This window comes from Physeter macrocephalus, chromosome 4 (assembly GCF_002837175.3).
Source record: "Physeter macrocephalus isolate SW-GA chromosome 4, ASM283717v5, whole genome shotgun sequence".
In the NCBI taxonomy this organism is placed as follows: domain Eukaryota; kingdom Metazoa; phylum Chordata; class Mammalia; order Artiodactyla; family Physeteridae; genus Physeter; species Physeter macrocephalus.
Window position 1 is genome coordinate 67,744,650 of NC_041217.1, and position 26,615 is coordinate 67,771,264.

Consider the following 26,615-nt stretch of genomic DNA (forward strand, 5'->3'; position numbering starts at 1 on the left):
GTACTAGTTTTGTCATCACATCTCAAGCTGCAGAAGTTATGGCCACAGTGTGTAAGTGCTTAGTTAAGATGGAAAAGACATTAAATTTGTACCATAAGCTATTTTGAGAGAGAAAGAGGTCACATTCACATAATTTTTTATTACAGTATATTGTTATAATTGTTCTATTTTATTACTAGTTACTGTTGTTAACCTTTTACTGTGACTCATCTATAAATTAAACTTTATCATGGGTATGTACGTATAGAAAAAACATAGTATATATAGAGTTTGATACCATCCATGATTCCAAGGCATCCATGCGGTCTTGGAATATATCCCCCAAGGGTAAGGGGGGAATACTATACTTCCATCTTGATTTGTTTTAACCTTACAAACTAGACATTGTTAATGTTTTATACCATCAACTTTTTTAAAAGTTTCATTCACATTTATTATTTTTGTTGTTGTTGGCTCTTCATTTCTATATCTCAAAATCTTCTTGGAGGTTATTGTCCTTTTTCCTTAATACCTTGAAACTTTTGAAGATTATAAAAATATTTTAATGTCCCCCTCAATCTGGCTTTATCTGATGTTTCTTCATGGTAAAACCCAGGTTATGCCATTTTGGCAAGAATGTCACAGAAGTGATGTTGTGCCCTTTTCAGTGCATCACATCAGGAGGTACAAGATGTCAGTATGTCTCATGACTGGTGATGTTACTTTGATTACTAAGTTATTGTAGTGTAACCCCATAGTTATGGTAGTGTCTCTAAATATCTCTCAAGTTTTCCATCTCTATGTCTCTCTGTGTTACATTCTGTATAATTTCTTCAGATCCATCTTCCCATTTACTATTTCTTTCTTCAAATGTGCCTAATTTTTTGTTTTAACCGGTGCATTGTTTTTCTAATGTCAACTTTTAAATTATCACATTTCCAGATTCTTTTTCAAAATGTCCTGATTAATTCATATAGTCTTTTGTTCTTTCAGCATACTTTAATTCCCTCTTTTATTTAACATATTTATTTTACCTCTAGTATCTGTTAATTCAAATATCTGTAGTCTTTCAGAGTTTTATTCTGTAGTTTATTTCCTCTAACTCTTATTCATGGTGGCCTGTTTCCTGGTGTGTTTAATAATTTGGGGGAGGTGAGAGGATGTAGATTCATGTTCAGTTGGAACCCTACCTTTGGCAATTTCTTAGATGTCTGTTTAAAGTGCCTTTCTCTGAGAAGGATTTACATTTGATTCTGCCAGGAGACTAGCAGTACCACCAACACAGGACCGCTTAAACTAAATTTTTGTCTTGGTTTTTTTGGGGGCCACACAAGTAGTGTAAATTTAGGCTCAAACTGCATGAGTTAGGGCTTGTGGTAAAGAGAAAATTCTTTCTTTATTTCTACTCTACTCAAAGCCAATACCAAGATAGGTACTTACCAACACTCTCCCTATGTGGTATGGCAATCTACTTTTTTCTCTTTTAGCAACCAAGACTGTCATTCTTTGGAAGTTCCAGCTTTATTTGTGTGGGGGTAGGAGGGCTTCAGTTGTGACTTCTCACCTTATTTGGATCCAGAGCTTTCTTTCCTCTTCCCAGATGCTAGGACAAAAGGATGAGGAAATAACTCTAGGACAAGCACCACTTCTAATGTTAGCTTACCATTATGGATTTATGTTACCTTAATATTCTGACCTCTGAGAAGTGCTTCCTTTTCCTCAGTTCAGCCATGAAATAAGAGTTTTGATTTGTTTTTTAATCCAGCATTTTCCGGTGTACTAAAATGCAAAGTTTCTCTGTACCTCTAGCCCACCATACTGCCAAAAACAGAAGTCCTTAAGGTTTCTTGAAGAATGGTAGGAAAAGAAGATGCTTTATGGTTTAGTAGAAAAGGCAGAGTTTTCAATGATCATTTCTTAAAAAGAGATCTGGGTTAAATTTCAGGTTCTACAACTATAAAATATGACTAATAATCATAGAATCAACCCCAATGAGTAGTAAGTAAGAAGAGGGTTTCCTACCAATTCACATTTGTCCTGTTTAGCCATTCCTGCTGCCTAGAGTTACTATTTTTATAGACCACCCAGAGTAGGCCAGTTCTTTGAATCCTGTGCCAAAAATAGCTAGATGCCTTCTTTACCATCCACACAATATCAATAAGGTCAGAAAAATTAACCCTTTTAAGTCTACTTAGTTTATTTTCTTTTTCTGTGTGATGACTATTCAGTAACCCCAAACTCTCCAAACTAGTCAGTTTTGCTACACACTACTTTGACAAAACTCTCTTACTTTAGATGTAAGATGTATTTACATTTCACCACCAAGTGCCTTCAGGAAATGTTTCTTAAGGCATACCTATATTTGGCAAATGTGTGTTATATATTTTCTCACTTGGACCCATACCAGTAAGGCACAAAAGTTCAATTCTACATTGAACATCTGAAACAACATTAACAACACTACTATGGTAATGTGATCTCTTCTGAAAGAGTTTAGGTTCCTAAATTTAAAATGCTTTCGAAATCTCTGATTAAAATGTCTGGCCAGTCTTAGTTTTGTAGTACCTGAGAAAAGCTGAGTCAGAACTCACAATCTATTATTTAAAAGCCTATGAAGTTTCTGCACCAATTAAAACATAATAATGCTTGCTTTATAGATATTCAAGGCAACGGATGTGGAAGTTGTTCAGTAAATATCTTCCAGGTGGTACTAATAAGGTTCAACTGGGGATTTCCCGCTCCTCTGGCAGATTCCCAGGTCCGAGAAGATCATTGGTTTTGCAGTGAAAAGACTGCAAACAATGAGGTCAATTAAGAAATGCTTCTGAATAATATACATGATGCAACATCTCCATTCCCAACATTTGGTTCAGGGGTAATTTCAGTCTTTCAAACACTGTTGCTCTCTGAGCTTTGATATTTCACTGTGCCAAATTTTCTCCAGAAGAAATAGTTCCTGCTTTTTATGAGTTTCATAGCCAGTTTCTTTCCTATTTCCTTCTTGGTGTCTGGAGATATTCCAACTTGTTAAGACATCTTGATATTTCTTCATTCCTTCCAGCTCTTCTCTTTGTTGCTTTTCTTCAATCTAAGCCTTTTAACATGTTTTCAAAATCTGAACAGTTCCTAATATTCCCACTACTTCTTGGCTTTCTTTTCCTAAAGCCTTCACACAGAGACAGACACAGATTTCCTTAGGTTGTTGCTCAGTATTTTCAAGTATTTAAACTTTCTCCCATTCTTAATTCTTTGTGTACTGTCCATCTAATTTTTTTAAACACAAACCTTTATTAATAAATTGAGACCATTATCTCCTCCATCCATAATGGATCAATCTACTTGCTCATGGAAATAAGACCCAACCCGTGATACACCCATCACCTCAGCAGCAGTGAAGATCATTAATTCATTAAAAATTTTTTGTTCCTGTCTGATTTTTCAAATCTCTTATGCTTTTTCTTTTAATGCTTTCAAATCTCTTGCTTTTATACTTATGACGGCTTTCACAGCAAGACGTCCCCGATACCATCCTCACTTCCTGCAGCATAATTCCATTCTCTTTATTCGTTCATCAAATGCTACTCCATAAAGCCTCTGTGACAGCAAGACGTCCCCAATACCATCCTCACTTCCTGCAGCATAATTCCATTCTCTTTATTTGTTCATCAAATGCTACTCCATAAAGCCTCTGTGACTACCATCATCAGAGTCACTGATGTTCCTTCAACAATATGCCCCTATTGGGAATTCCCTGGTGGTGCAGTGGATAAGACTCTGCGTTCCCAATGCAGTGGGTCTGGGTTCGATCCCTAGCCAGGGAACTAGATCCCACATGCATACCACAACTAAGAGTTCACATACCACAACGAAGGAGCCCACGTGCCACAACTAAGGAGCCCGCCTGCTGCAACTAAGACCCGGTGCAACCAAATAAATATTTTTAAATATATATATATTTTAAAAGAAAAGAATATGCCCCTACCTTTATACAACATCTACATAATTCTTTTTCATACTACAGTTGTTTACATATGTGCTTCTCTTACTAGACTTTTATTCATGTTTGCGTTCCTGGCTCCTTGTTCAGTACCTGGCAAACAATAGTCCTCTAAAAATATTTGCTGTATGTCTGACTGAATAAATAATGAGTACCTCATATAGCCTAGACAAGAAACGAGGAACAAAAAGCACACAGCTTTTGAGAAATAGCAAATGAAAACACATAACTGTGTATCTCCTCTGGGATGAACACTGTCTTGTCTCTACAGGACAAAATTAAAGAACTAGACAACATGATCTAAGACCTTATACCTGTGACAAAATATGCATAAGGAACAATAACAGCACAAAGCACAACTTCAACAAGTGGAAGAAAATGTAACAAACTGATAACTGGTGAGAAGCAGTTGAATAAAGCAATATCAAGAATGTCAGTGGGGAGAGACTAAAACACATAAGTTGAAAGACAGAAGGAAGTTCTTTCAGTTTAGGAATGGTGTACATAAACATACAAAAATAGGAATTAGTAAATATATGCAGAGTATGGCAAGCAGGTTACTTGTCAATAAACACTAGATACATATTTAATATATGCAAGTAGGTTTACAGCAACTCATACCAAAAGATTTTTTGGTCAAGATTACAAGCAATCCTTTTAAAAGAGAAATACAACTAGCTAAAGACTTATCAAAAAATAACTTACTACTAATGGGGAGTGGGGGTAGGGGGGAACATATTCATTCATATCACAAATATTTATTGAGAGACCACTATGTGCCAGGCACTGTTCTAAGCACTGTAAAACAAAAAAAGAGATGAAAATCTCTGCAAGGAAATAAAGAAAATAAATAAGTAAATTATATAGTATACTAGAAGACAAGAGGTACTATGGAGAAAAGTAAAAGAAAAAAGAGAATAGGAAGTGTGGTGGCAGGAGCAGGGGTGGCAATTTAGAGAAGGCAGTCCAGGACAGTCTCACTGAGGTGGAATTTGAACTAACACTTGAAGGAAGGCCACTGGAGGAAGAGCATTCCAGGCAGTAGGAATAATAAATGTGAAGAAACTGAAGCAGGAACATCATTAGCGTGTTTGAGGAAGAGCAAGGAGGCCAGTGTGGCTGCAAAAATGTTAAGATAACATTTTTAATCCAGAAGATAGGTAAATATTAAAAAACACAATATCCATGTTAGGAAAGGTATAGAGAAATGGATCTTCCTTTCACTTGCTGGTGGGAGTGTAAACTGGGACAGTCTTTTTGGAAGGCAATTTGGCAAAATCTATTACAATTTCAGATATTCATGCCTTCTAACTCCAGTCTACTACTCTCTCTCTCTCCACACAAACACACAATACAGACTCCATGTATGTAAACAATACCGTGTGTGTGTGTGTGTGTGTATGGAAATAATTTAAATGCCCATTAATAGGAAAATGGTTAAATTAATTATGGCAGCAGTTCTCAAGGTGTAGAGCCCTGGGGTCCCAGGTAGTCCAAAGAGCATTCAAAAGGAAAAGGAAAAGTAGCAGTCTCTGTAATGATAAAAGTTAGAATCTTCAGGGTATAACTACTAATGGTCACCTTTAAAAACTGGTATTTAAATATAAGATAATAATTGAAACCTATGGCTCTGTTGTCCTCAATGGCTGTGGCAAAAGTCACAGAGGAAAGTCAGTGGAAAAAGTCATTTTATAAAAGAGACTTTGAAAGGAAGAAATGAGTGTAGCTGGAGAAGTTCTAACAAATGGCCTAAACCCATGAAGCCCCCTCTGGTACTGAGGGTCCCAGTATAAAATGTTTCATTTTGAGAGCTGTTGGTGACTCTATATTCACTCCACAGTAATCCAATTCACTTTATTCAAGGAATTTAATTATATTCAAGTTCCTAAGTCAGGATGACAAAGTTTTGATTAGCATGTCTCTTTTTTCCTTTATTAATCAAGAGATAGATCTTCATGAATAAAGAAGTCCCAGTCCTCAAGCACAAAAATTAAAATGACAAAATAATCTTAATATGAAAAATATGGGTAAAATGTCAAGAGTAAATAATGAATAAAGTAGTAAAATAATTTTTTAATAATTCAAATGCTTACTCCAGGTATCTCTTCAGCATATTCTATGTAACTTGTCTAATATAGTGTGAACTTTCAAAAGTAAGTCAACTCAGAATTATGACTTCTTTTCACTGCGTCGTCTTAGTGAACTAATTAAAAAGTAGATATGTCTCTGGGGCTCCATGATGAGATATCAAATGCTCTGGGGAATTGTGCTAACACCAAACAGTAACAAAAGTCCAATATGAGATCCATATTTTATTTTTTAGAAACCAACTACATAGGAATAAAATGGGAGTGACCTAGTTTGGCCATCAAACATATGAAAAAGGGGGTTCATTATACTATTTTTCTCTAATTTCTCTGTTTGAAAATCTTCATAATAAAAAGTTGTATTAATAAAAAAGAGATTATTCAACTTATAACTTTCAGTTTTCAACTAATTTTAATATAGATTTCGCTCCGATCCCTAATAAATCTGCTCTCCAAGATTACTACTGACCTGCTAATTACCAAATTCAATGTTCCTGTCTCAGCTTTCTGCCTCTCTCAAGCCCTCAGCATGTGATATCACTGCTCAAGCCCCTCTTGAAACTCTTTTCATCCTTAGCTTCAGAAAACCATTCTCTTCTCATTCTGTCCCCAACCCTATTCACTCTAAGTTTCTTTTCCTGAGTCAATCTACTGCTCACGCTGATTCCCTCAGATTCTTATTACCCTTCCTCCTCTATTTTTCTCCTTGGATAATCTCAGCTATTCCACTAACATCTCTGTTTGTCTGTCTATCTACCTATCTATCATGGTAATTCCCAATATCTAGTCACTATCTCAAATTTCCCATACTACTATTAAAAACCATTGTCTTCCATCATAAAACTATTCATCTTTCTATGTTGGCTACCTCATATTACATCATCACCATTCAGCCCCTCAAGATAGAAATTTTGGAATTATGTTTAATTTCTCTCTTTTCTTCCTCATGTTCCACATTGTATTCGTCAGCAAATCCCACAGAGTCTATCTCAGAGATGTGCCCTGAGACAGTCCATCCTTTCCATCACCATAGTCTAAGTTCAGGCTCTCATCTATTACCTTAAATACACCAAAAGCCTCCTAATGCTGTCTCTGCCCATAGGTGCTCCTCTATCCAATCCATTCTCAATACTACCCTCAGAGTCATCTTCCTAAGACACAAAACTGATTATGTTACCCTCTGCCTAAAAACTCAGGAATGCCTGGTTTATAGTAGCACTGTATATAGCAGCCTACAAGGCCCTTCATTATCTGGCCCCCACTTATACTGCTAGCCATATTTCCACATATGCACTCCCACATATATAAAAATGCACTGAATTTTTCATTTTTTTTCTGAAGATGTCACAGGCCATTTCATAATCGTGCCTTTTATCATGCTGCTCCCTCTGCTTGGCATGCCTTTCCCATACTTTCCACCTGGCAAACTGTCATCACACTTCAAGATTCAGCTTCCTCTATGGGATGTCCCTTACCATTCTGTCATTCAACAAAAAAATGTTTTGAGCATCTATCAATATGACATGAACCTTCTCCTCAAGGAATCCATATTCTCATTTATATTCTTTTAGTACTTTGTTCATACTGATGTTATGACATTCATCACATTATCCTGTAGTCATCCTTTCACATGTCTCTCCTCCAGCTGGATCATAAGATCTTTAAAGGCACGGCCCCTGTCTAACTACTCTTGACTCCCCAACACCTAGGATGCTGATTTTGTTCATGTGTTGAGTGTGCCATGGTTAGGGGGAGTCTGAAAAAGATGATTTCTAAGATCCCTTTGAATTCTAGTATTCTATGACTCCAACACAAATGCAGCATTTCTTAGTTGTGATTTAACTGAAAACCTGAACCAAGTTCAGCTAGATGCTTAAAATATTTATACTGATTCACATTCCAAATCGACTAAAGAAGAAACTGAGAATTATTGCTCTACCTACTTATTTTATAGCTGGGGGGAAGCCACCCAAGTGCCTTATAATCTCTGATACTCAAGTATCATAGTACTGAGGTAGGTAATATTATTCTTATAAACACATTTTAAAAGTAAGTAACTGAGGCATAGTGGGATTAAGTAACTTGCCTAAGATAACAAAGTTACTAAGTGGAGGAGATAGGATTTGAACTCAGGCAGTCTAATTTCAATGCCCATGATCTTAATCAGTTCATTATTCTGCTTCATCAGTGATCTGTTGAATAACTTAAGGCTTTCTTCATTAAAAAACATGAACTTTCTGCCAGACCTAGGTGAAGAACAAGGAGAAGGAACCAATCTTTCTTCTCCCTTCTTGTCTTTGAGAAGAACAAAACAAATCCATTTTTCCCTAGCTTATGACTAGAGCTAGAACAATAAATAACAAGAATTTAAATTTTTAGCATTAGTATCCAAAATAATTATCTATACACTTACCTCATGGGTCCATAGTTCAGTATTACAAATGCCAGAACTATCATCACACAGATAGCTCTTCGCTTCGGACTGGGAACTTTAAGCCTCTGGTTCTAAAGAAAAGGACCATATTAAATACAACTGAACTACACATCAATCTCACAAAAAGCAACATCTAAGACAACAACTCTCCTCTTCACCAGTTATGTGAATACTTAAACAAAAAAACAAAATGCAAATGTGAGGAAATAGTACTTTTCAAAAGACTAGAGCAGAACCTTCCAGAGAGAGAGAAAAGGAGAGTAGCAGGAGAGGAAAAACATAGCAGCCACCCTGTTGCAGAGGCATCCTCTGCAAAAGGAAAGAATTCAACACTTTTTATAATTTTATGGATCTTCAAAGAATCCTAAGATACTTCTGTGGTTTGTCTCCCTATTAAATCATTGCTTTCAGTAACATAATGGAATATTCCCATATGCTCAGGGAAAGATAGAAAGAGCAATATAAGAAGCCCCACTCAGTAGGCAGAGGCATCAATTTGGTTCAGGACAGCACTGTAGTAGGAAATCCTGAAAGCAGAAGATTTCATCAACAGAACTGAGGAGAAGATTAACCTTGCTGGGACCAGCATGGCAACAAAATAGAAAACATAACAGTGGTCATGTAGACCAAGAAAACATTAACAATTTTTTTATTTTGTATTGTTTTCTTTTTTAAAAAGGAAGACCTAGTGGGACTATTTAGGAGCCTCAATGTGATTCATTTAGTCAAAAAAAACCAAGAGAGTGCTATGGGTAGTAAGTGAGGAGAAACCCAGGAAAGAAGAAAAGAAGACAACTTTTGTATACAGCTTGTGAGGTACAATTCAAAACCTCCTCTTTCCAATACTTTATCCTTACTACAAATGTTTTGGGGTTTATTGTGCCTGCCTTTTCCTAGTACTATTATTTTACACAATTTAATTAAAAATGTAAAATTTCCAATTGATTTATCAGAAAAAAAGAACACTTTAACCCATTATCCTGGCTCCATCACCACCATCACTCACCTCTGATACAACTTCATCCAGCTGCCGCTTCAGGGATCCGTTCTCTTTCTTCAGCTTCTCATTCTCCAGAAGGGCAGCCTTTAACCTTGCCTCTAACCCTAGCATGTATTCTTTCTTCTTCTTGCGGGACTGACAAGCTGACTCTCGATTTTTTATCATACGTTGCTGTCTCCTTAGCACAGCAACCTAGGAAAAATTACAGTGAATCAAAATATTTGGATTTTAGGATCAGATCAGTTAAGAATATACTGATTTTTACAATTATCTTTAAACAAATTGTTCAAAACACAGGTTACTGGTTGTTTTAAAAAATATTACTCAAACTAAGTAAATTGAAATCAAATGATTAAATAAGGCCTTCTAAAACCTGCTAAATGTTTTCTTCTGGTGTTTTCTAAGGCTTATTTATTGATCTTCCAATTTTCCCTTTAGAAACACTACGTATATATGTATGTATATATACATACACCTTTAATCTATATCGCAGGCCCTGAATTAATTGACTATTTTTCAGAACCATATATCCAATTACCTATAAGGCCACTTCTACTGGTAGAGTTACCATCACTTGAAATTCACTATGTGCAAACTGAACTCATTATCTCCCTCTATTTTTTAAAAATCTATTCATTTTATATCAGTGGTAAGTATCGCTCAGGATATAATGGAAGATGTGACCAGAAACCTATTTTTCTTTCATTGTCTAAATTTACTCCCTCTCTCAACCTCCCAGTAACTCACTAAATATGTATTGAGGATATACTAATGACCAAGTTTCTTCCAGTGAAAGTGTCTCTCAATCATTCCTTTCTATCTCCACTGCCATTCTCCTAATGCAGGCACTCATTAACTCATCTCTAGACTACTACAATAGCCTCCTAGCTACTTTCATTGGCTTCAGGCTCCTTCTGTCTACCATTTCTAAGATAACTTCCTTCCCCTAGGGCTTCCCTGGTGGCACAGTGGTTGAGAGTCCGCCTGCCGATGCAGGGGATATGGGTTCGTGCCCCAGTCCGGGGAGATCCCACATGCCGCAAAGCAGCTGGGCCCGTGAGCCATGGCCGCTGAGCCTGCGCTTCCGGAGCCTGTGCTCCGCAACGGGAGAGGCCACAGCAGTGAGAGGCCCGTGTACCGCAAAACAAAACAAAACAAAACAAAACTTCCTTCCCCTAAAAACATTTTAATCTTGCTATTCCATTGCAAAAGCAAGCTAGTCATGCATTCTAGCTACCCACCTTTGCTTTCAAGATCTTCCATAATGTGACCACCCCCTACTTCTCTAACCCCACAACTATTCACACCACACCCTCCAATCTTAACATTTAAGGCTACTCCATGATATTCATACACACCTAACTCATTCCTTTATTCATACTGTTTGTTCCAATTTGGAATGCTGTCTCCTCTACTAAGCTAATATTAAGGACCGTCCAAACTCTAACTATGATAAACCACTCGGAGTTTTTATATGGTCTGAATTTCTTATGCCCTTATAATTTGGAAGATACACCTGACCACTCTAATGGTCTCAACTGTTTCAAAAATGTTGACTCTCTCTCTCTCCACCTAGATTTTATACCCTGGAAACCAAAACCATGTAATATGACCCACCATAGCTACCATAATCAAAACTTACTGAGCAAAATTATTTTTGTCATATTTTCTAAACTACGGTGTGGAACCTATTTGTTTTAATTTTAGTCTAATTTATTTGGGAGAGATGGTGAGGTAGCAAAAGTCCATAAAAACACCAAATAATATTAAATTTATTATTGTAAGAATACAGATGACTGAATTACTGAGTTCTCTGTTTTGTAAAGGACTTTAAAAAAATAAACATTTTACTGTGGGTGTTTAATAATGCTTACTCAGACTGCTAAATAAAATTAAATAATTTAATACTGATTTCTTTTGAAATAACAACACAATTCCCACCCCATACTACATTTGCTAGAAACAGAGGTATACTAAAGCCAACCAAGCAATCAGAATCCACAAGGAAAAGAAACATTATATGAGATGTCAAGAAGAGTATTTTTTCCTTTTTTTTTTCTTTTTTAACTGAAACTTCATAAGAATGCTGACTTATATAACCATCTACCAAATTTACAAAGTTTCCCTGTGGAATAACTATCCCACTCTTCAATAATGCTAAACACACACACACACACACACACACACACACACAGAGGTGGCAAAGCCACGATGGATTGATTATTCATCAATTTCAAACTATTCTCTGGACAATGTCACTTTGTTCAAACTACTGTTACTCTCAGTGATCTTCATTGTTACTTAGAATGCCAGTGTCCATAATTAATACTAGAGTGCTTAAGTACACAGAACGCTTAAGTACACAGAACGCTGAACAAACACATAAACGAGAAGGTACCCAGATGGAAGAGTTTATACTAAAAGTTAGATAAAAGGTAACCTTACTTTAAAGGCTAATTAATGTATGGAATTTGGGAAGGCTTACAGATGGCACACCATTTAATAAATTTCAAACAAGGATTAGGGATTTCTGTAAACAATAAAAGCACCTGCATATTATACAGCATAAAGTTTCAAAGGCTGTCAATGCACATGCCTCATACTAAAAAAATGAAAACCACCTGTGGCCAAATATTCATTTCTTCCCATAGAAAAAGATACAATAGCTCTGAAAATGCAGTACTCAATATTACCAATAAATACAAAGGACAAATACAGTAAAAATATATAAAATCCAACAGGAGGGCTTCCCTGGTGGCGCAGTGGTTGCGCGTCCGCCTGCCAATGCAGGGGAACCGGGTTCGCGCCCCGGTCTGGGAGGATCCCACATCCCACATGCCACGGAGCGGCTGGGCCCGTGAGCCATGGCCGCTGAGTCTGCGCGTCCGGAGCCTGTGCTCCGCAACGGGAGAGGCCGCAGCAGAGGGAGGCCCGCATACCACAAAAAAAAAAAAAAAAAAAAAAAAAAATCCAACAGGAATCACCAAACACAGAGTTCCAACTTTACATTTCAGCAAGCTATCTTCAGCTATCTAAATAAATAATATTTAAATTATTCTGTATATTCTAGGCAAAAAAACATAATTTTCAGATTAAACACACACATACTGTTTGGTCTTTTGATGGGGAATGATATTTTATAAGAAAAAAAGGGGCTTCCCTGGTGGCGCAGTGGTTGGGAGTCCGCCTGCCGGTGCAGGGGACGCCGGCTCGTGCCCCGGTCCGGGAAGATCCCACATGCCGCAAAGCGGATGGGCCCGTGAGCCATGGCCACTGAGCCTGCGTGTCCGGAGCCTGTGCTCCGCAACGGGAGAGGCCACAGCAGTGAGAGGCCCGTGCACCGCAAAAAAAAAAAAAGAAAAAAAGGATTACACTATAATAACTGTTTTGTAAACTGATTTTTTAACATACAGTGTATCATGATCATCTTTGACATGCCATGAGAATGGCAGCATAGTATTTCAATTATCTTGATGTTCCATAATACATTTAATTAATCTCCTCTTTTTGAAATTTTTACAGTTTTCAAGATTCTTTAAAATAAGCCTTATCATTTGATACTGTTAGAGAGTAGAAGAGCCAAGGCTAGAACTTAAGACAGTTGATTCCAAGGCCAGTACTTCTGACACAACAGCTCCACACTGCTTTTAAATACCAAACAGGAAGTCTTGCATCACAGTATGGAACTCTAAACTCAGTGAGCTGTAATGATTACTTTAATTATGTACCTGTTTGAAACTGAAGGCTTACAGAACTGCTTGAATAGAAGCTTCCTCTCCTCTATTAGCAGTCTGCAAACATAAAATCAATACCCTGGCCCATTAATCAATTGACACATCTCCCTTATGGGCATATGAGAAGATTCAACATGACTAAACTGAGTGAACAGCTAGCCAGTCACTGCTTCTGGTCATCCTGCCTTCAGACAACTCTTCCACCAAGCATTGTGCCTTGGAAAAAGAAAAAACTCCACGGCAGCAAAATATTCTCCCTTTAGTGACACTGCACTATAAAATATGGTGTTTCACTATCAAACAAACATTTATTTGACTGTAAGAAAGAATCTCATAAAAGGGGAACTTTCACAAATGGACAAGTACTTTTTGAAGGCTGGCTCAGTTTAAGAGTCAAAATTCTAAGTCTCTTTCCATTATGTTTTTTAATTTTAAGTTACTGACTGATAAACACTATAAGATATGTTCTTCTTACAAATAAAATAAGACTATTTAGACCCTTGATTCTGTGATGTTGCTAAGAAATGAGCTTCAAAGTCCTGAATGGCTATAAATTAAAGATATTAATATAAAATATTTAACTGCTAAGAAATACATTCTAACATCACACACAAGCTCAAGAGAGATCAAGTACTGATAACATACAGGTGAATCAATCACTGGCTTACTGCACATCTGTCAGTTCTAATTCTCATTTTGCTGAATCTTTCCCTCTAAACTGACGTATGAAGCAGAAACTGTCACTGATTAACCTCTTCATCATATCAAACAAAATTTTTTTCAATTAAATAAAAAAAAGAAATAAACTTTGTTTATTTGAAATTGATTTAAAAGGCAAAGGAGTAAATTTTCTTAAATACTTCTTTTAATTTACATAATTATTATATTATTGTGTATCATAGTAAATATACTTATTATAAATACATCCTAAAAAAGATGTACAGCAAAAATCAATGGCAAATTTAATTTATGGCAACCTTAAATACTCAAATAAATTAAAATTTTTAATTTGATTTCTCTTAAGAATCTTAACTACACTCCTTTTTTTCTCATAAAATTATTTAAAACAGAGAAACAAAATTCTTACTTATACTACATCTACTTTTCTCAAATCTTATGACAGAAAGCCAAAATTTTATTTTACTCTCTATTAAGTTGTGTGTGTGTGTGTGTGTGTGTGTGTGTGTGTGGTATAACTAGTTCCTACTCATTAAAAGTTAAATAAAGACTCTTCATTACTGGTAACAGGAGCCATTAAATTGGCAGAGTCAAGTAGATAATTTTCACCCCGAAGTTTTCCTTTCTCTCTCTCTCTTTTACTTCTGAATGAAGAATGCCTTGTGGCACGTAGTATGATTTCCAGAGTGAGAAAGGATAACAAACAAAATCCCTACTACATTGTAGGTCCAAGCTGCCCTATCCAATCCTATCTTCTGAGTGAAAAGAAAGAACAACTGGTAGAGAGGCAAAGACAAGAGTATCCACCAGATGCCCTCAGAAAAGCCACACTGCGGGCAGAGCCTCCTGAAGAATGCAGGAATCTTAGTCCTGTGCACAGGATCTTCAAAGATCCTCAGAGCAGTTTCCTGTGCCTTCAGTTAATGATTCCTCTGCTTCATATGTCCCTAGAAATACTTGGTGTAGCTATATAAGAGTAATCGTAATTTAGTCATTACATGACAACACTGGGTGCTTCCCTGGAGGTGCAGTGGTTGAGAATCCACCTGCCAATGCAGGCGACACGGGTTCAAGCCCTGGTCCGGGAAGATCCCACATGCCACGTAGCAACTAAGCCCGTGCACCACAACTACTGAGCCTGCGCTCTAGAGCCTGCGAGCCACAACTACTGAGCCCACGAGCCACTACTACTGAAGCCTGCTTGCCTACAGCCCATGCTCCACAACAAGAGAAGCCACTGCAATGAGACGCCTGTGCACTGCAACAAAGAGTAGCCCCCGTTCGCCGCAACTAGAGAAAGCTCATACACAGCAACAAAGACCCAACACAGCCAAAAATAAATAAAACAAAATAAATAATTTTTTTAAATGACCACACTGGAAGTTGGGAGTTTTTTTTCTTTATGATATTTTTTTTCTGATGAGGACCATTTTTTTTTAACATCTTTATTGGAGTATAATTGCTTTACAATGTTGTATTACTTTCTGCTGTATAACAAATTGAATCAGCTATATATATACATATATCCCCATATCCCCTCCCTCTTGCATCTCCCTCCCATCCTCCCTATCCCACCCCTCTAGGTGTCACAAAGCACTGAGCTGATCTCCCTGTGCTATGCGGCTGCTTCCCACTATCTATTTTACATTTGGTAGTGTATATATGTCAATGCTACTCTCTCACTCGGATGTGGACCATTTTTTAAAAAAATATTTATTTATTTGGCTGCACCAGGTCTTAGTTGTGGCATATGGGATCTTTACTTGTGGCATGTGGAATGTAGTTTCCTAACCAGGGATTGAACCTGGGCCCCCCGCATCGGGCACGCAGATTCATAACCGCTGGACCACCACGGAAGTCCCAGAAGTCAGAAGTTCTTAATTCTTGTCCCAGCACTGCAATAAATTAATTGGAAGATCTTTGAAAAATCATTTCTTCTCCCAGAGTCTATTTAAACATTAATAAAAAGAGGGAGTTAGTAAGAGCTTATCTCTTGTTTCATTAGACTGTGTATGTCAAGAGAAATGTAAAATACGTTTCTTACTGTGGATTATGGACAAGAAGTTGAAAGCCACCGCTTTAATCCTCTAAAGGTCTCATCCAATCCAAAAACAAAATGGTTCTAGCACTGATGTTAAACATGTGTGCTTAATTACCATGTAGCACAATAATGACTACTGTATCATAAAATATGGATGATATTAACTTTGCTGTTTTATTGGATACCAGATTGTTCAAATAAGGTCAATCTTTATGCTTTGTCTCTCAAGACGTAAAACCATCTGCTTGAATTTTTTTTTAATTAAGAGAATACATTTGCAGAGGGAGAGAAAAGGGAGCAGCAACTTTCAAGACGTAGGTAATTTGAAGTTTGCACTGCATCAGGGCTGCCTTGAAAGTAAAGCCCCATTAATGCAGCACAGAGTAATGACAACAGCACTGGACTCAGAGAAGGCCTAGGCTTGAATCCTAACTCCATTATCGCAGGTCATATGATTGAGGTGAGGATCAAATGAGTAATGGACATGAAGGTTCTCTGTAAACTATAATGTACCATACACATAAGTGTCAGTAAAAAGAAACATCCTGCAGCTATGAATAAACTGGGTGAGGAGGCAAAAATTCTTAATTCCAACAACAGTGTGCCTCACAGCTGCTCCGATAAACTGTGCAACTAAAGTAATATTGAAAATATCTGTCCTCATTCCATCTCCTATTTTTACACATTTCAAATTTTAAATATCAGACTAAAACAAAAACAAACAAAATCTGGAAATCTCATTTAATTCCTACAAAAGCAGAAAAACAGAACCTAAGAATAAAAATCTTATCTCCTCCCAAGATCGCTCAGACTGCTCCTTATTCTGTATTTATCAGGATTTTCATTCACCTCAAAAGGCCAACAGGAGGTTTTATGCACTTAGAAAGTGTCTGGCACATACCACTTTATCAATATTAGCCATCTAAGTAATATGGCCTTGGCTGAAATATTTAACCAATCGATTCATTCAATGGTAAAATGGGAATAAAGCCTACTTTACAAGGATTCTGTGAGAATCAAATAGGACTATGCAAAAATAAATGTGAAGTACTTATCAAAACTATATTAGAGGGGCTTCCCTGGTGCCGCAGTGGTTAAGAATCCACCTGCCAATGCAGGGGACACGGGTTCGAGCCCTGGTCCGGGAAGATCCCACATGCCACAGAACAACTAAGCCCATGCGCCACAACTACTGAGCCTGCGCTCTAGAGCCCATGCTCCAAACAAGAGAAGCCACCGCAACGAGAAGCCCGTGCACCACAACAGAGAGTAGGCCCCACTCGCCACAACTAGAGAAAGCCTGCACGCAGCAACAAAGACCCAACGCAGCCAAATTAATTAATTAATTTTAAAAAAACTATATTAGAAAAGAGATGAATTTCTCAAAGGTGTCAAAAAGACAAAGGCTGTGGAAATGTTCCAGATTAAAAGAAGCTAAAGAGACATGACATCTATATGCAATATCTGACCCTAAACTGGATCCTGTACTGGAGGGAAAAAAACAGAACTGATAAAACTGTAACGCTGACATTTGAATAAAGTATTTTACAAACATAAATTTATGGGTCTGTACTGCAGGTATGTAAGAGAATACCCCTATCCTGAGGAAATACACACTGAAATACTTAGGGGTAAAGGACTATGAGGTATGTAAGTTCCTCTAAAATAGTTCAGGAAAAACTCTGAGTATGTATGTATTGATAGATGGATAGACAGACAGGCAGATAGATAACATGAGCTAATAAAGCAAATGTGGTAAAATGTTAACAATAGGTGAATCCAGGTAAAGGCACGCGGGTGTTCTCTGCACTACTTTTGTTTTTGCAACATTTTAAAATTTGAAATTATTACCACATACAAAGTGTAATACACATGTACACACATACACACACACACACACACGGCTGCAGTGCACACATAACACTAAGGAGTTACAGGAAACAAAAAAAGACTTTCCTTTAGAACTCATTATCAAGGGGGCGTAAGAGCCACAGAAAATTTTAACCATAACAGGTTTAACCCTCGAGTACCACTTGTTAACCACCTTTAACCAGTCAAAAGTCCTCTTCTGTTAACAATTAATATTCTTTCACAATTAATAATTAATTAATTAACAATTAATATTTGTAAAGCAGTAATGTTCTGGAGAACATACACCTTCTAAGACTATATAGCTATTGATCCTTTCATTGAAATAATTTGCCATTCTCCTCTGTAAATTATCTATTCACTTATTTTGTCCATTTGATTGCTGTATTAACTTGCATTTTTCTTTTTTGTAAACACTTTATATACTAAAAATTGTTTTTAAAAGACTATGAAAACTTGTACATGAATGCTCAAAGCAGCGTTATTCATAACAGCCAAAAAGTGGAGACCATCCAAATGTCCATTAACTGATGAATGGATAATCCAAATGTGATATATCGGAACAATGGAATATTATTTGGCCATAAAAAGGAGTAAGATACATGTCACAACATGAACGTCCCTTGAAAAATATTATGCTAACTGAAAGATATCATACACAACAGCTACATTATGTATAATTCCATTGACATGAAACGTCAGAATAGGCAACTCCATATAGAGAGCAGATCAGTGAGTAGTTGCCAGGGGCTGTGGAGGTTGGGGGATGAGGAATGACTGCTAATGGGAATAGAGTTTCTTTTTAGGGTGATGAAATATTCCAGAATTAGACAGCAATGATAGTAGCACAACTCTGGGAATATACTAAGCAACCATTAAATAGTACATTTTAAAAGGGCAAACTCTATGTTGTATGAATTCTAGCTCAATTAAGCTATTAGAAAACCAAACAACCAAGGACTTTCATTCACCTCAAAAGGCCATTAGGAAGCTATGGACTCTCTTTCCAGACAAATGTACATGCACACAAAGTGTTACAAATAATTATGCAAGGAATGAGTGAGGGGAAGAAAAGGGAACTTGTTTATGTAAACACTGAAACCTATCTATGGGCTCCATTAAGAAACCCTGTAACTGTCACTCTCATACGCTGAAAGTGGAAGAACAAATTACAACTGTGTAAAAGAACAGTTTACCCCTAAAGTGAAAAACTACCTACCTTCTGACTCTCCAATTCCAATTACAGGAATTTCTCCTACAGGTATACTTGCACATGAACAAAATGAAATAAGTAACAAGTTATTCAGTGGAGGAATGTTTACAAAGAAAAAACCTGCAAAACTCTTAAATGATTATGGCACCCCTGTGACGTAAGACTACCATGCATCTATTAAAAAAATAGGGCTTCCCTGGTGGCGCGGTGGTTGCGCGTCCGCCTGCGGGTGCAGGGGAACCGGGTTCGCGCCCCGGTCTGGGAGGATCCCACATCCCACATGCCGCAGAGCGGATGGGCCCGTGAGCCGTGGCCGCTGAGCCTGCGCGTGCGGAGCCTGTGCTCCGCAACGGGAGAGGCCACAGCAGAGGGAGGTCCGCATACCACAAAAAAAAAAAAAAAAAAAAAAAGGAAAACTTTTTATGTACTGATGTGTACTTTTTATGTACTGATGTGGAAAAAATCTCTAAGATGTATCAAGTGAGAAAAGCAAGGTGCAGGACAGTGTTTATAGTATGTTACAATTTCCATAAAATAGGTAAATAGGTAAAAAGACAAATAAATATATATTTTTATATTATATATATTATATTTATATATTTATATATTAAAGAACTGTCTCAGGAAGAATGCATAAAAAACTAATAACAGTGACTGCTTCTGAGCAGGGGAACAAAACGGCTAGAAAGCATCTAGGGCATGGGAGGACTGTCTCCTTAAGAATGAGTCTCCAGGGACAGGTTACAGGAAGGGAAATCAGAGAAAGGAGAGAAGTATTTAATTATTTATTGATATAAATCAGCACCCCTCTAAAAATAATTATTTATTAGCCTCATCAAGATGCTACACTGAAAAATACAGAATAAAGAATGTTAAAGTCACCACAACATAAATCTAACCTAATGCAACACATCAGGGAAAAAAGGAAGAAACCTTCTGTTCACTTCCCATTCCAAAGATACTGTAAACACAAATGAGATTACTTGCCAACATCTTTATTCAAGATAAATTTTTAGAAGCCCCAAATCTCCATCTAAAAAGGAACTGCAAATATTTTAACAAAGCATGTTTTTCTTTTATTTGCAGAGTCCCTGGTAGCAGCAAAGCCAAAAAGTAGTCAACACAGAAGTGATTTTTTTTTAGTACAATGTGGATAGCTTTTCAGATCTCCAAATCCTCCTGCTGAATTTGTTCTGATGGATTCCTCTACTTTATAGCCTAAAGAAATATCATGATCTCAATGTTTCTGTTAAAGACTTTAGTTACTAAAAAGTATGTATTCAGGGCTTCCCTGGTGGCGCAGTGGTTGAGAGTCCGCCTGCTGATGCAGGGGACACGGGTTCGTGCCCCGGTCTGGGAAGATCCCACATGCCGCGGAGCGGCTGGGCCCGTGAGCCATGGCCGCTGAGCCTGCGCGTCCGGAGCCTGTGCTCCACAACGAGAGAGGCCACAGCAGTGAGAGGCCCGCGTACCACAAAAAGAAAAAAAAAACAAAACGCATCTATTCATTATTTACCTTCTTAGATCTGAGGTACCCACAGAATTTAAGGATACTCAGCTCACACTTTGACCCAACAGAGTATCTATTCTTAGTGTTACAGATAAAATAAGCAGCTTAAGTGTCAGTAAAAGTTACACTTTTTTTTTTCTGAAATAGAACATAGGCACTCTCCATTTTTCTAAGAGTTTCTCTGTACTGCTTTGCATTGTAAACAGATTATTTTAGATTCATATTTTTCTTGGAAGACACTCCTTTAGGGGGTCCCCTGTGAGTCGTGCTACTACATGTCCTCCTGGGTACAACAAGAATACAAGGCCCTGACCACTCTTTACCTAGGCCATTTCTCAGGGTTGAAACCTTGAGAGATGAGGTAACATCTCCCTCGGGACAATCAGGAGGCTTGCTTACTCCTTGCTGTAAAGGTAGTCAATTCCCAAGTTCAGTATTCCTCCACTGCAATAAAGGAACACTGTGCACAGCGCCCATCTGGGCCAGTATCACATTACCTCAGTGGTGACAATACTAACAATACCTGAAATCTTGAACTTAACTGTATAACACTGTCTCCACAGCAAAGAAATACAAAGTTTTAATTTGCTATGTATGCTAGGCGAATCCCCTTCACACCATTCAAATATTTGAAGGACAGTGGAAAGTGATCCCCCCAGGCAACTACCTTCTCATGATGGCTCTAGTGACCCAGGGCAGGGACTTCCAAAGGATAGGGACTGGGATGGAAGAGGTCAGGTCACTAAGTAAAGAATTAGACAGAGGATCCAAAGTAATAAAGGGTTTGGAAGATGCTCAACAGAGTGAACGGGCTGAGAGGAAGACCTGGGCCTCCTGTCAGTATAGCCTGTACCCCTTCATCAGCTTCCTATCTGTTGTTATTTCTAGTTCTGACCTAGTTCCTGATCATTCTTTCCATTGTTCCCACCAACTGATTTCTATTAAGTGTTTTTGCTCCACCTTGACCCACTATGGGACATGTAGAATAGAATTTCACCACTTTTTTTTCCTGCTCTGTTGTCCCAATCACCAGAACAATGTAGCTCCACAGCCTTAAAACCAGGGCCATAATGTCTCGTGAACTTTATGGTATTGTAACGGGTAGGCGGAAGTACTAAATGCAGATTTAAACAGACTGCTGTTTCCAAGCCCTTGGTGTGATGTTTGGTCACATTCAATAGCACTTTAAAGAAAGATAAGCATGCTCTCCCATGAAGGCATCTTTGTAGTTCCAAGATTACCATTTACTAAGAAACTGCTTAAGAGAATGTCTACACTGAAATAAGAGACCATGTTCATTTTTTCCATCAGGATCACAGCCAAAAACCAACCATATTTCTTGAAAACTTAGATGAGGTTTCCAAGAGTTAAACAGAACAGATTTACCAGCAAAAGGCAGAAAGAGTGAGATTATAATTTGAACCAGGCAAACTGTTTCATAACAAAATGTGGCACTTAATGTAGTTTGCAGAATATGGTATGCTAAAAACGCTACTTTACGGCAGTAGCAGGCCTCTAGAGAGTGAAACTAGCCAAACAAAAGAACAAAAAAGGTAGAAAAAAAGAAGCCATGTCAGCAATACAAAGCCACAAAAGACTGATGCACTTTTTTTTTTTTTTGGTGCTTAATTACAACATTTTCACCAGACCTTTGGTTTAAAAACACAAAAAACACTTGAAAATTTTTTTCATTTTGGCCATTTTAAACCAGGAATTTATACTAACTCAAATTTATCCTAATTTAACAGGACTTGAGTCTAACAAGCACATGCACTATTGAGGTCACAGAAGACTATATACATGAGCAGATCAAAGTTTTCTGCAGCTCCTTCTGGAACAGATTTACTCTGGGTTCCTGAATGGCTTGGCCAGCAGATAGGACAGACTGATGTTTCTTTACTTGAAATAAACATTAAGTCAAAACCTCTACCAGAAAACTCATACTGAAAAGGCTTGGCTCACTTCCTGATGTGCTAGCCAAGGAAAAATAAGCAGAAAAACCTCCGTGCAGGTTGACCAGAAACTTTATTCTAATTGTCTTTAGATCTCTTGCACCAGACACAGAGTACTTGAATCTTTCTTGTGTATTACCGTCAACTCTAAATTTTGAAAAGTAATTAGAATGCTAGTCAATATATAATGCTTTAAAAAAAGCTAATACTTGTTGGTTCTATACTTTCTCATCTCACACATCCCCCAGTTCTTCAACGTTGACTGAATGATTCACCAAAGTTACATCAGTAAATTATTCACCAAATTTACAGAGCACTCTTAAGAGTGCAAAAGCGTAACAGACATAGTCTTTCACACCAAAGAACTTCTAAAGGATGTCTGGCTAAAAGACCAACAAATAATTAATTGAAATGTTTAGAGATTACAAAATAGGTTAGTGACATACAATGATTGCCAACATTAAGACGCTCACTATTCAGATATTAAGCATAGAAAAAAAAAAGACCTCTTCTGGTTTTTAAATACAATTACTATATCAAAGAATCTTAGAATTAGAAGAAACTTTTCTATAACTTACCTGAACCTGTTCTAGATGAGTCCTCTGACATAACCCAGAACAATTATCCTATTTTCCACATGACAAGCTTCATTTCCTAGAAGATAGCTCTACTTTCAGTCTTCTCTCCTTCAGCTTACTGAATCATACCAACCCTTAAACCATTCCCTCCCCATGACATGGTTTCTAGACCTCCTCCCCATCCTAGCTATGTTCCTCTAGACTGTCCAGTGATTGAATGTCATAATTCTATGCATGTAGACTAAGAATATATTAATATTTTTAACAACTGTGATATACTGTTTATATTTTTAAAATATCTAATTAGTCATTACCTTTTTCATGTCTAAAATATTTCATAATACATATTTTAAATGTCTAAACAAATTACATAAAGACAACTTTGAATATTTTCTATTGCAAGTTCTATTTGGGAATATTATAGAAGAAACATTCAAATTCACAATTTAAAGAGTATTAAAAGAAAATTTTAAGGGATCATTTTAAAAATCTTTCTTCAGGACAGAAACTATTTCAAGCATCTTATCTGACCACAAAGGTATGAAACCAGAAATCAACCACAGAAAGAAAAATGGGAAAAGAGCAAACACATGGAGACTAAACAACATGCTACTAAAAAAACAATGGGTCAACAATGAATCAAAGAAGAAATCAGAAAATACCTCAAGACAAGTGAAAATGAAAATATAGCTTTCCAACATCTATAGGATGTAGCAAATACAGTTCTAAAAGGGAAGTTCATAGTGATACAGGCCTTCCTCAAGAAACAGTAAAAATCTCAAATAAACAACCTAACCTGCCACCTAAAGGCTTTGGAAAAAAAGAACAAACAAAACCCAAAGCCAGCAGAAAGAAGGAAGTAATAAAGATCAGAGAGGAAATAAATAAAATAGAGATCAAAAAATAACAGAAAACATCAATAAAACCAAGAGCTGGTTTTTTGAAAAGATAAAATGGACAAACCTCTAGCGAGGCTCACCTAGAAAAAAAAAGAAAGGACCCAAATAAACAAAATAAGAAATGAAAGGGCTTCCCTGGTGGTGCAGTGGTTAAGAATCCACCTGCCAATGCAGTGCACACCAGTTCAAGCCCTGGTCCAGGAAGATCCCACATGCCGCAGAGCAGCTAAGCCCGTGCGCCACAACTACTGAGCCTGCGCTCTAGAGCCCACATGCCTCAACTACTGAAGCCCTGGAGAAGCCACTGCAATGAGAAGCCCTCACAACCGCAACTAAGAGTAGCCCCCACTCACCGCAACTAGAGAAAGCCCACGTGCAGCAACAAAAACCCAACTCAGCCAAAAATAAATAAATAAAATAAATAAATTTTTTTTTAAAAATCCTCTTTCATCATTCTTAACTTCCTCAGTCTCCTGTGAAAAACATACTCTTCTTTTTATTGGTTGTACAACTTTTTAATTGAAAATATCATGAAATATTTTTAGATCTTTGTTATTGTTGTTCATATACTTATTGTAGAAAATTTACCAAACATCAAAACGAAAGAAAGATTACATACCCAATTTAAATGATTACCAACATTTTGCCAATCATGTTTCCTCTATCCTGTGCTCATCATCTCCCCATAGACTATTTTAAAGCAAATCCCAGCTTAATATCACTTCATCTTCAACTGAAACACACACTATGCATTAGTGCCTATTATGCCATAAGCACTGTGCTTACCTTTTTTAGTCCTCAAAATAAACTAACATAATAGTCAAGCTTAATCCTGTACTATTCATGTCTGTTCTCATGTGACACTAATGTTCCTCCTTCATGTTTTGGCACACACAGTTTTCAATACCTATGTAAACTGTGGGAATTACTATAGAACTTCGATGTTCCACTTCCAGTAGATAATATTCTTTTGTTATGGGTCCTTACAATATTTCTGATGGAGATTACGTGGTTGTGTTTATGCAACAGTAGAGCAGTTTCACAACTAAATGGGCTACTGACGTGCTAGTTAATAATTCTGGTAGACAGATGAGTCAGTAGTATGATAAACAACCTTACATAACTCACAGGATTTTAAAAGTACTTTGCAATACCTAAAGAAAAGGTGGAGTAGCAATATTAACAACCAGTAATATCCACTTTTATTTTAAAGAAAACTTATAGGCTTTGCTTTCCCAATCACAATTTTAGAGAACCCACTTTTAGACTGATTATTTAACTTTCATTGAACTTTAGGACCATAATGTTCAATTACTATTTAATACATAACATGAGGTATTTTATATCACTTTTAAAGAAAGCAAGAGTGAGCTAGCAAGTACTATAACCAGTTCTAGATTGTGACAGATCTTAGGAAACTTTCTGTGATTCATAAATTACAAGAAGTCCCTACAACAGAAATTTTGAAGTTTTGCAAAGATGGGAAAAAAACTAAATAATCATTAAGAAACAGAATTCCTAAGAATAGCAAGTCATCGTTATGCAGTGGTGAAAAGCCTTCAATAAGTCAAGAGAAAAGATAAATATAAACCCTGACTAAAAAGCAGTCTACAGACTCTTATCTGGGGAGTTGCCAAAAACATTTCAATCAGGAAACATGAAAGAATCCTGTAAAATACTCGTGTATGATTGAGTTGGGGGTGACAGTCTGGAGGAATGTGATGAAAAGGTTCAAAAGAAGGAATTAAAGAAGAGGGAGGTATGCATACTTCTCTTTTCGTCAAACCACTTCAGACTTTTTTAAACCTTTTCACTTAGATTCTGAGATAATAAGTCTTACCCTTATTTTCCACCAAAGACTGGATCTGCAATTTCAGCACATTTGACACAATATAACAAACTTTAAAAAATAAAAGTGTTTCGTTCTTTTTTTGGTTTTCATTTTTTAAATCAGGCATTAAAAAAGCACTAAGCTTCAAAACTTACATCTGAACCCACACTTCTCATGGTACTTTGTAGGACAGGTTTAGTCACAGAAAGTTTTCCATTCACTGGGCTATTTGTCACTGGGGCTGGTACCACATTCACCACGTGATTAGGTAGCTGTGTGGTTGCCCCAGCGACAGCGAGGACTGGTTGAGGAGGGGACAGAACTCCAGGTGCCTGGAGTTGTACCATGGTAGGCTGAGAGAGCACCACGGTCTGACCTGCAGTAGAGAAAAAAGAAAAGGAATCAGAGGGTGCATAACTACTGTGGCAGGAGAAGCTATTCAACATTTAGGTCTCTTCTGCAGATATAATAGGTTAGACCAAACGGAAGGACTTGAAACCACCAATTAAAACACAATCAATAGCAGCACACATTCATAGTGACTTTTGTTGTGTTTTCAATGAAACCGACTAAATTCATTATCTTTGAAGTTATCATTAACCATGTATTTCCACACTTTTTTTCAGCTAACACACATCAAATTTGCTAAGTTATACATAGATTTCTCTAAGTATTAACCTCTGAAATTTATTAGTGCTAAAAGTATTTATCATATTACAAATATCAAACCTTCTATTCTGAACATAGAATCATATATTTTACATTAATGGGATTTAGAAATACATATAACACCAAAAATACATGACAGAGATT

At 37.1% G+C, this 26,615-nt stretch overlaps 1 protein-coding gene across 3 annotated transcripts in view; it reads right to left on the reverse strand.

Annotated features, from left to right (window-relative positions):
* The window catches only part of ATF6 (activating transcription factor 6), a 226,606-nt gene that overhangs the window by 170,995 nt on the left and 28,996 nt on the right, over positions 1-26,615 (reverse strand). For all 3 annotated transcript variants that reach the window (XM_024116831.3, XM_028488716.2, XM_028488717.2), the window contains exons 7-9: positions 25,958-26,178; positions 9,504-9,689; positions 8,477-8,568 (exon numbers count right to left, since the gene is read on the reverse strand). In XM_024116831.3, coding sequence (XP_023972599.1) covers positions 8,477-8,568; positions 9,504-9,689; positions 25,958-26,178 — 499 coding nt within the window. The remainder of the gene's footprint in view (positions 1-8,476; positions 8,569-9,503; positions 9,690-25,957; positions 26,179-26,615) is intronic.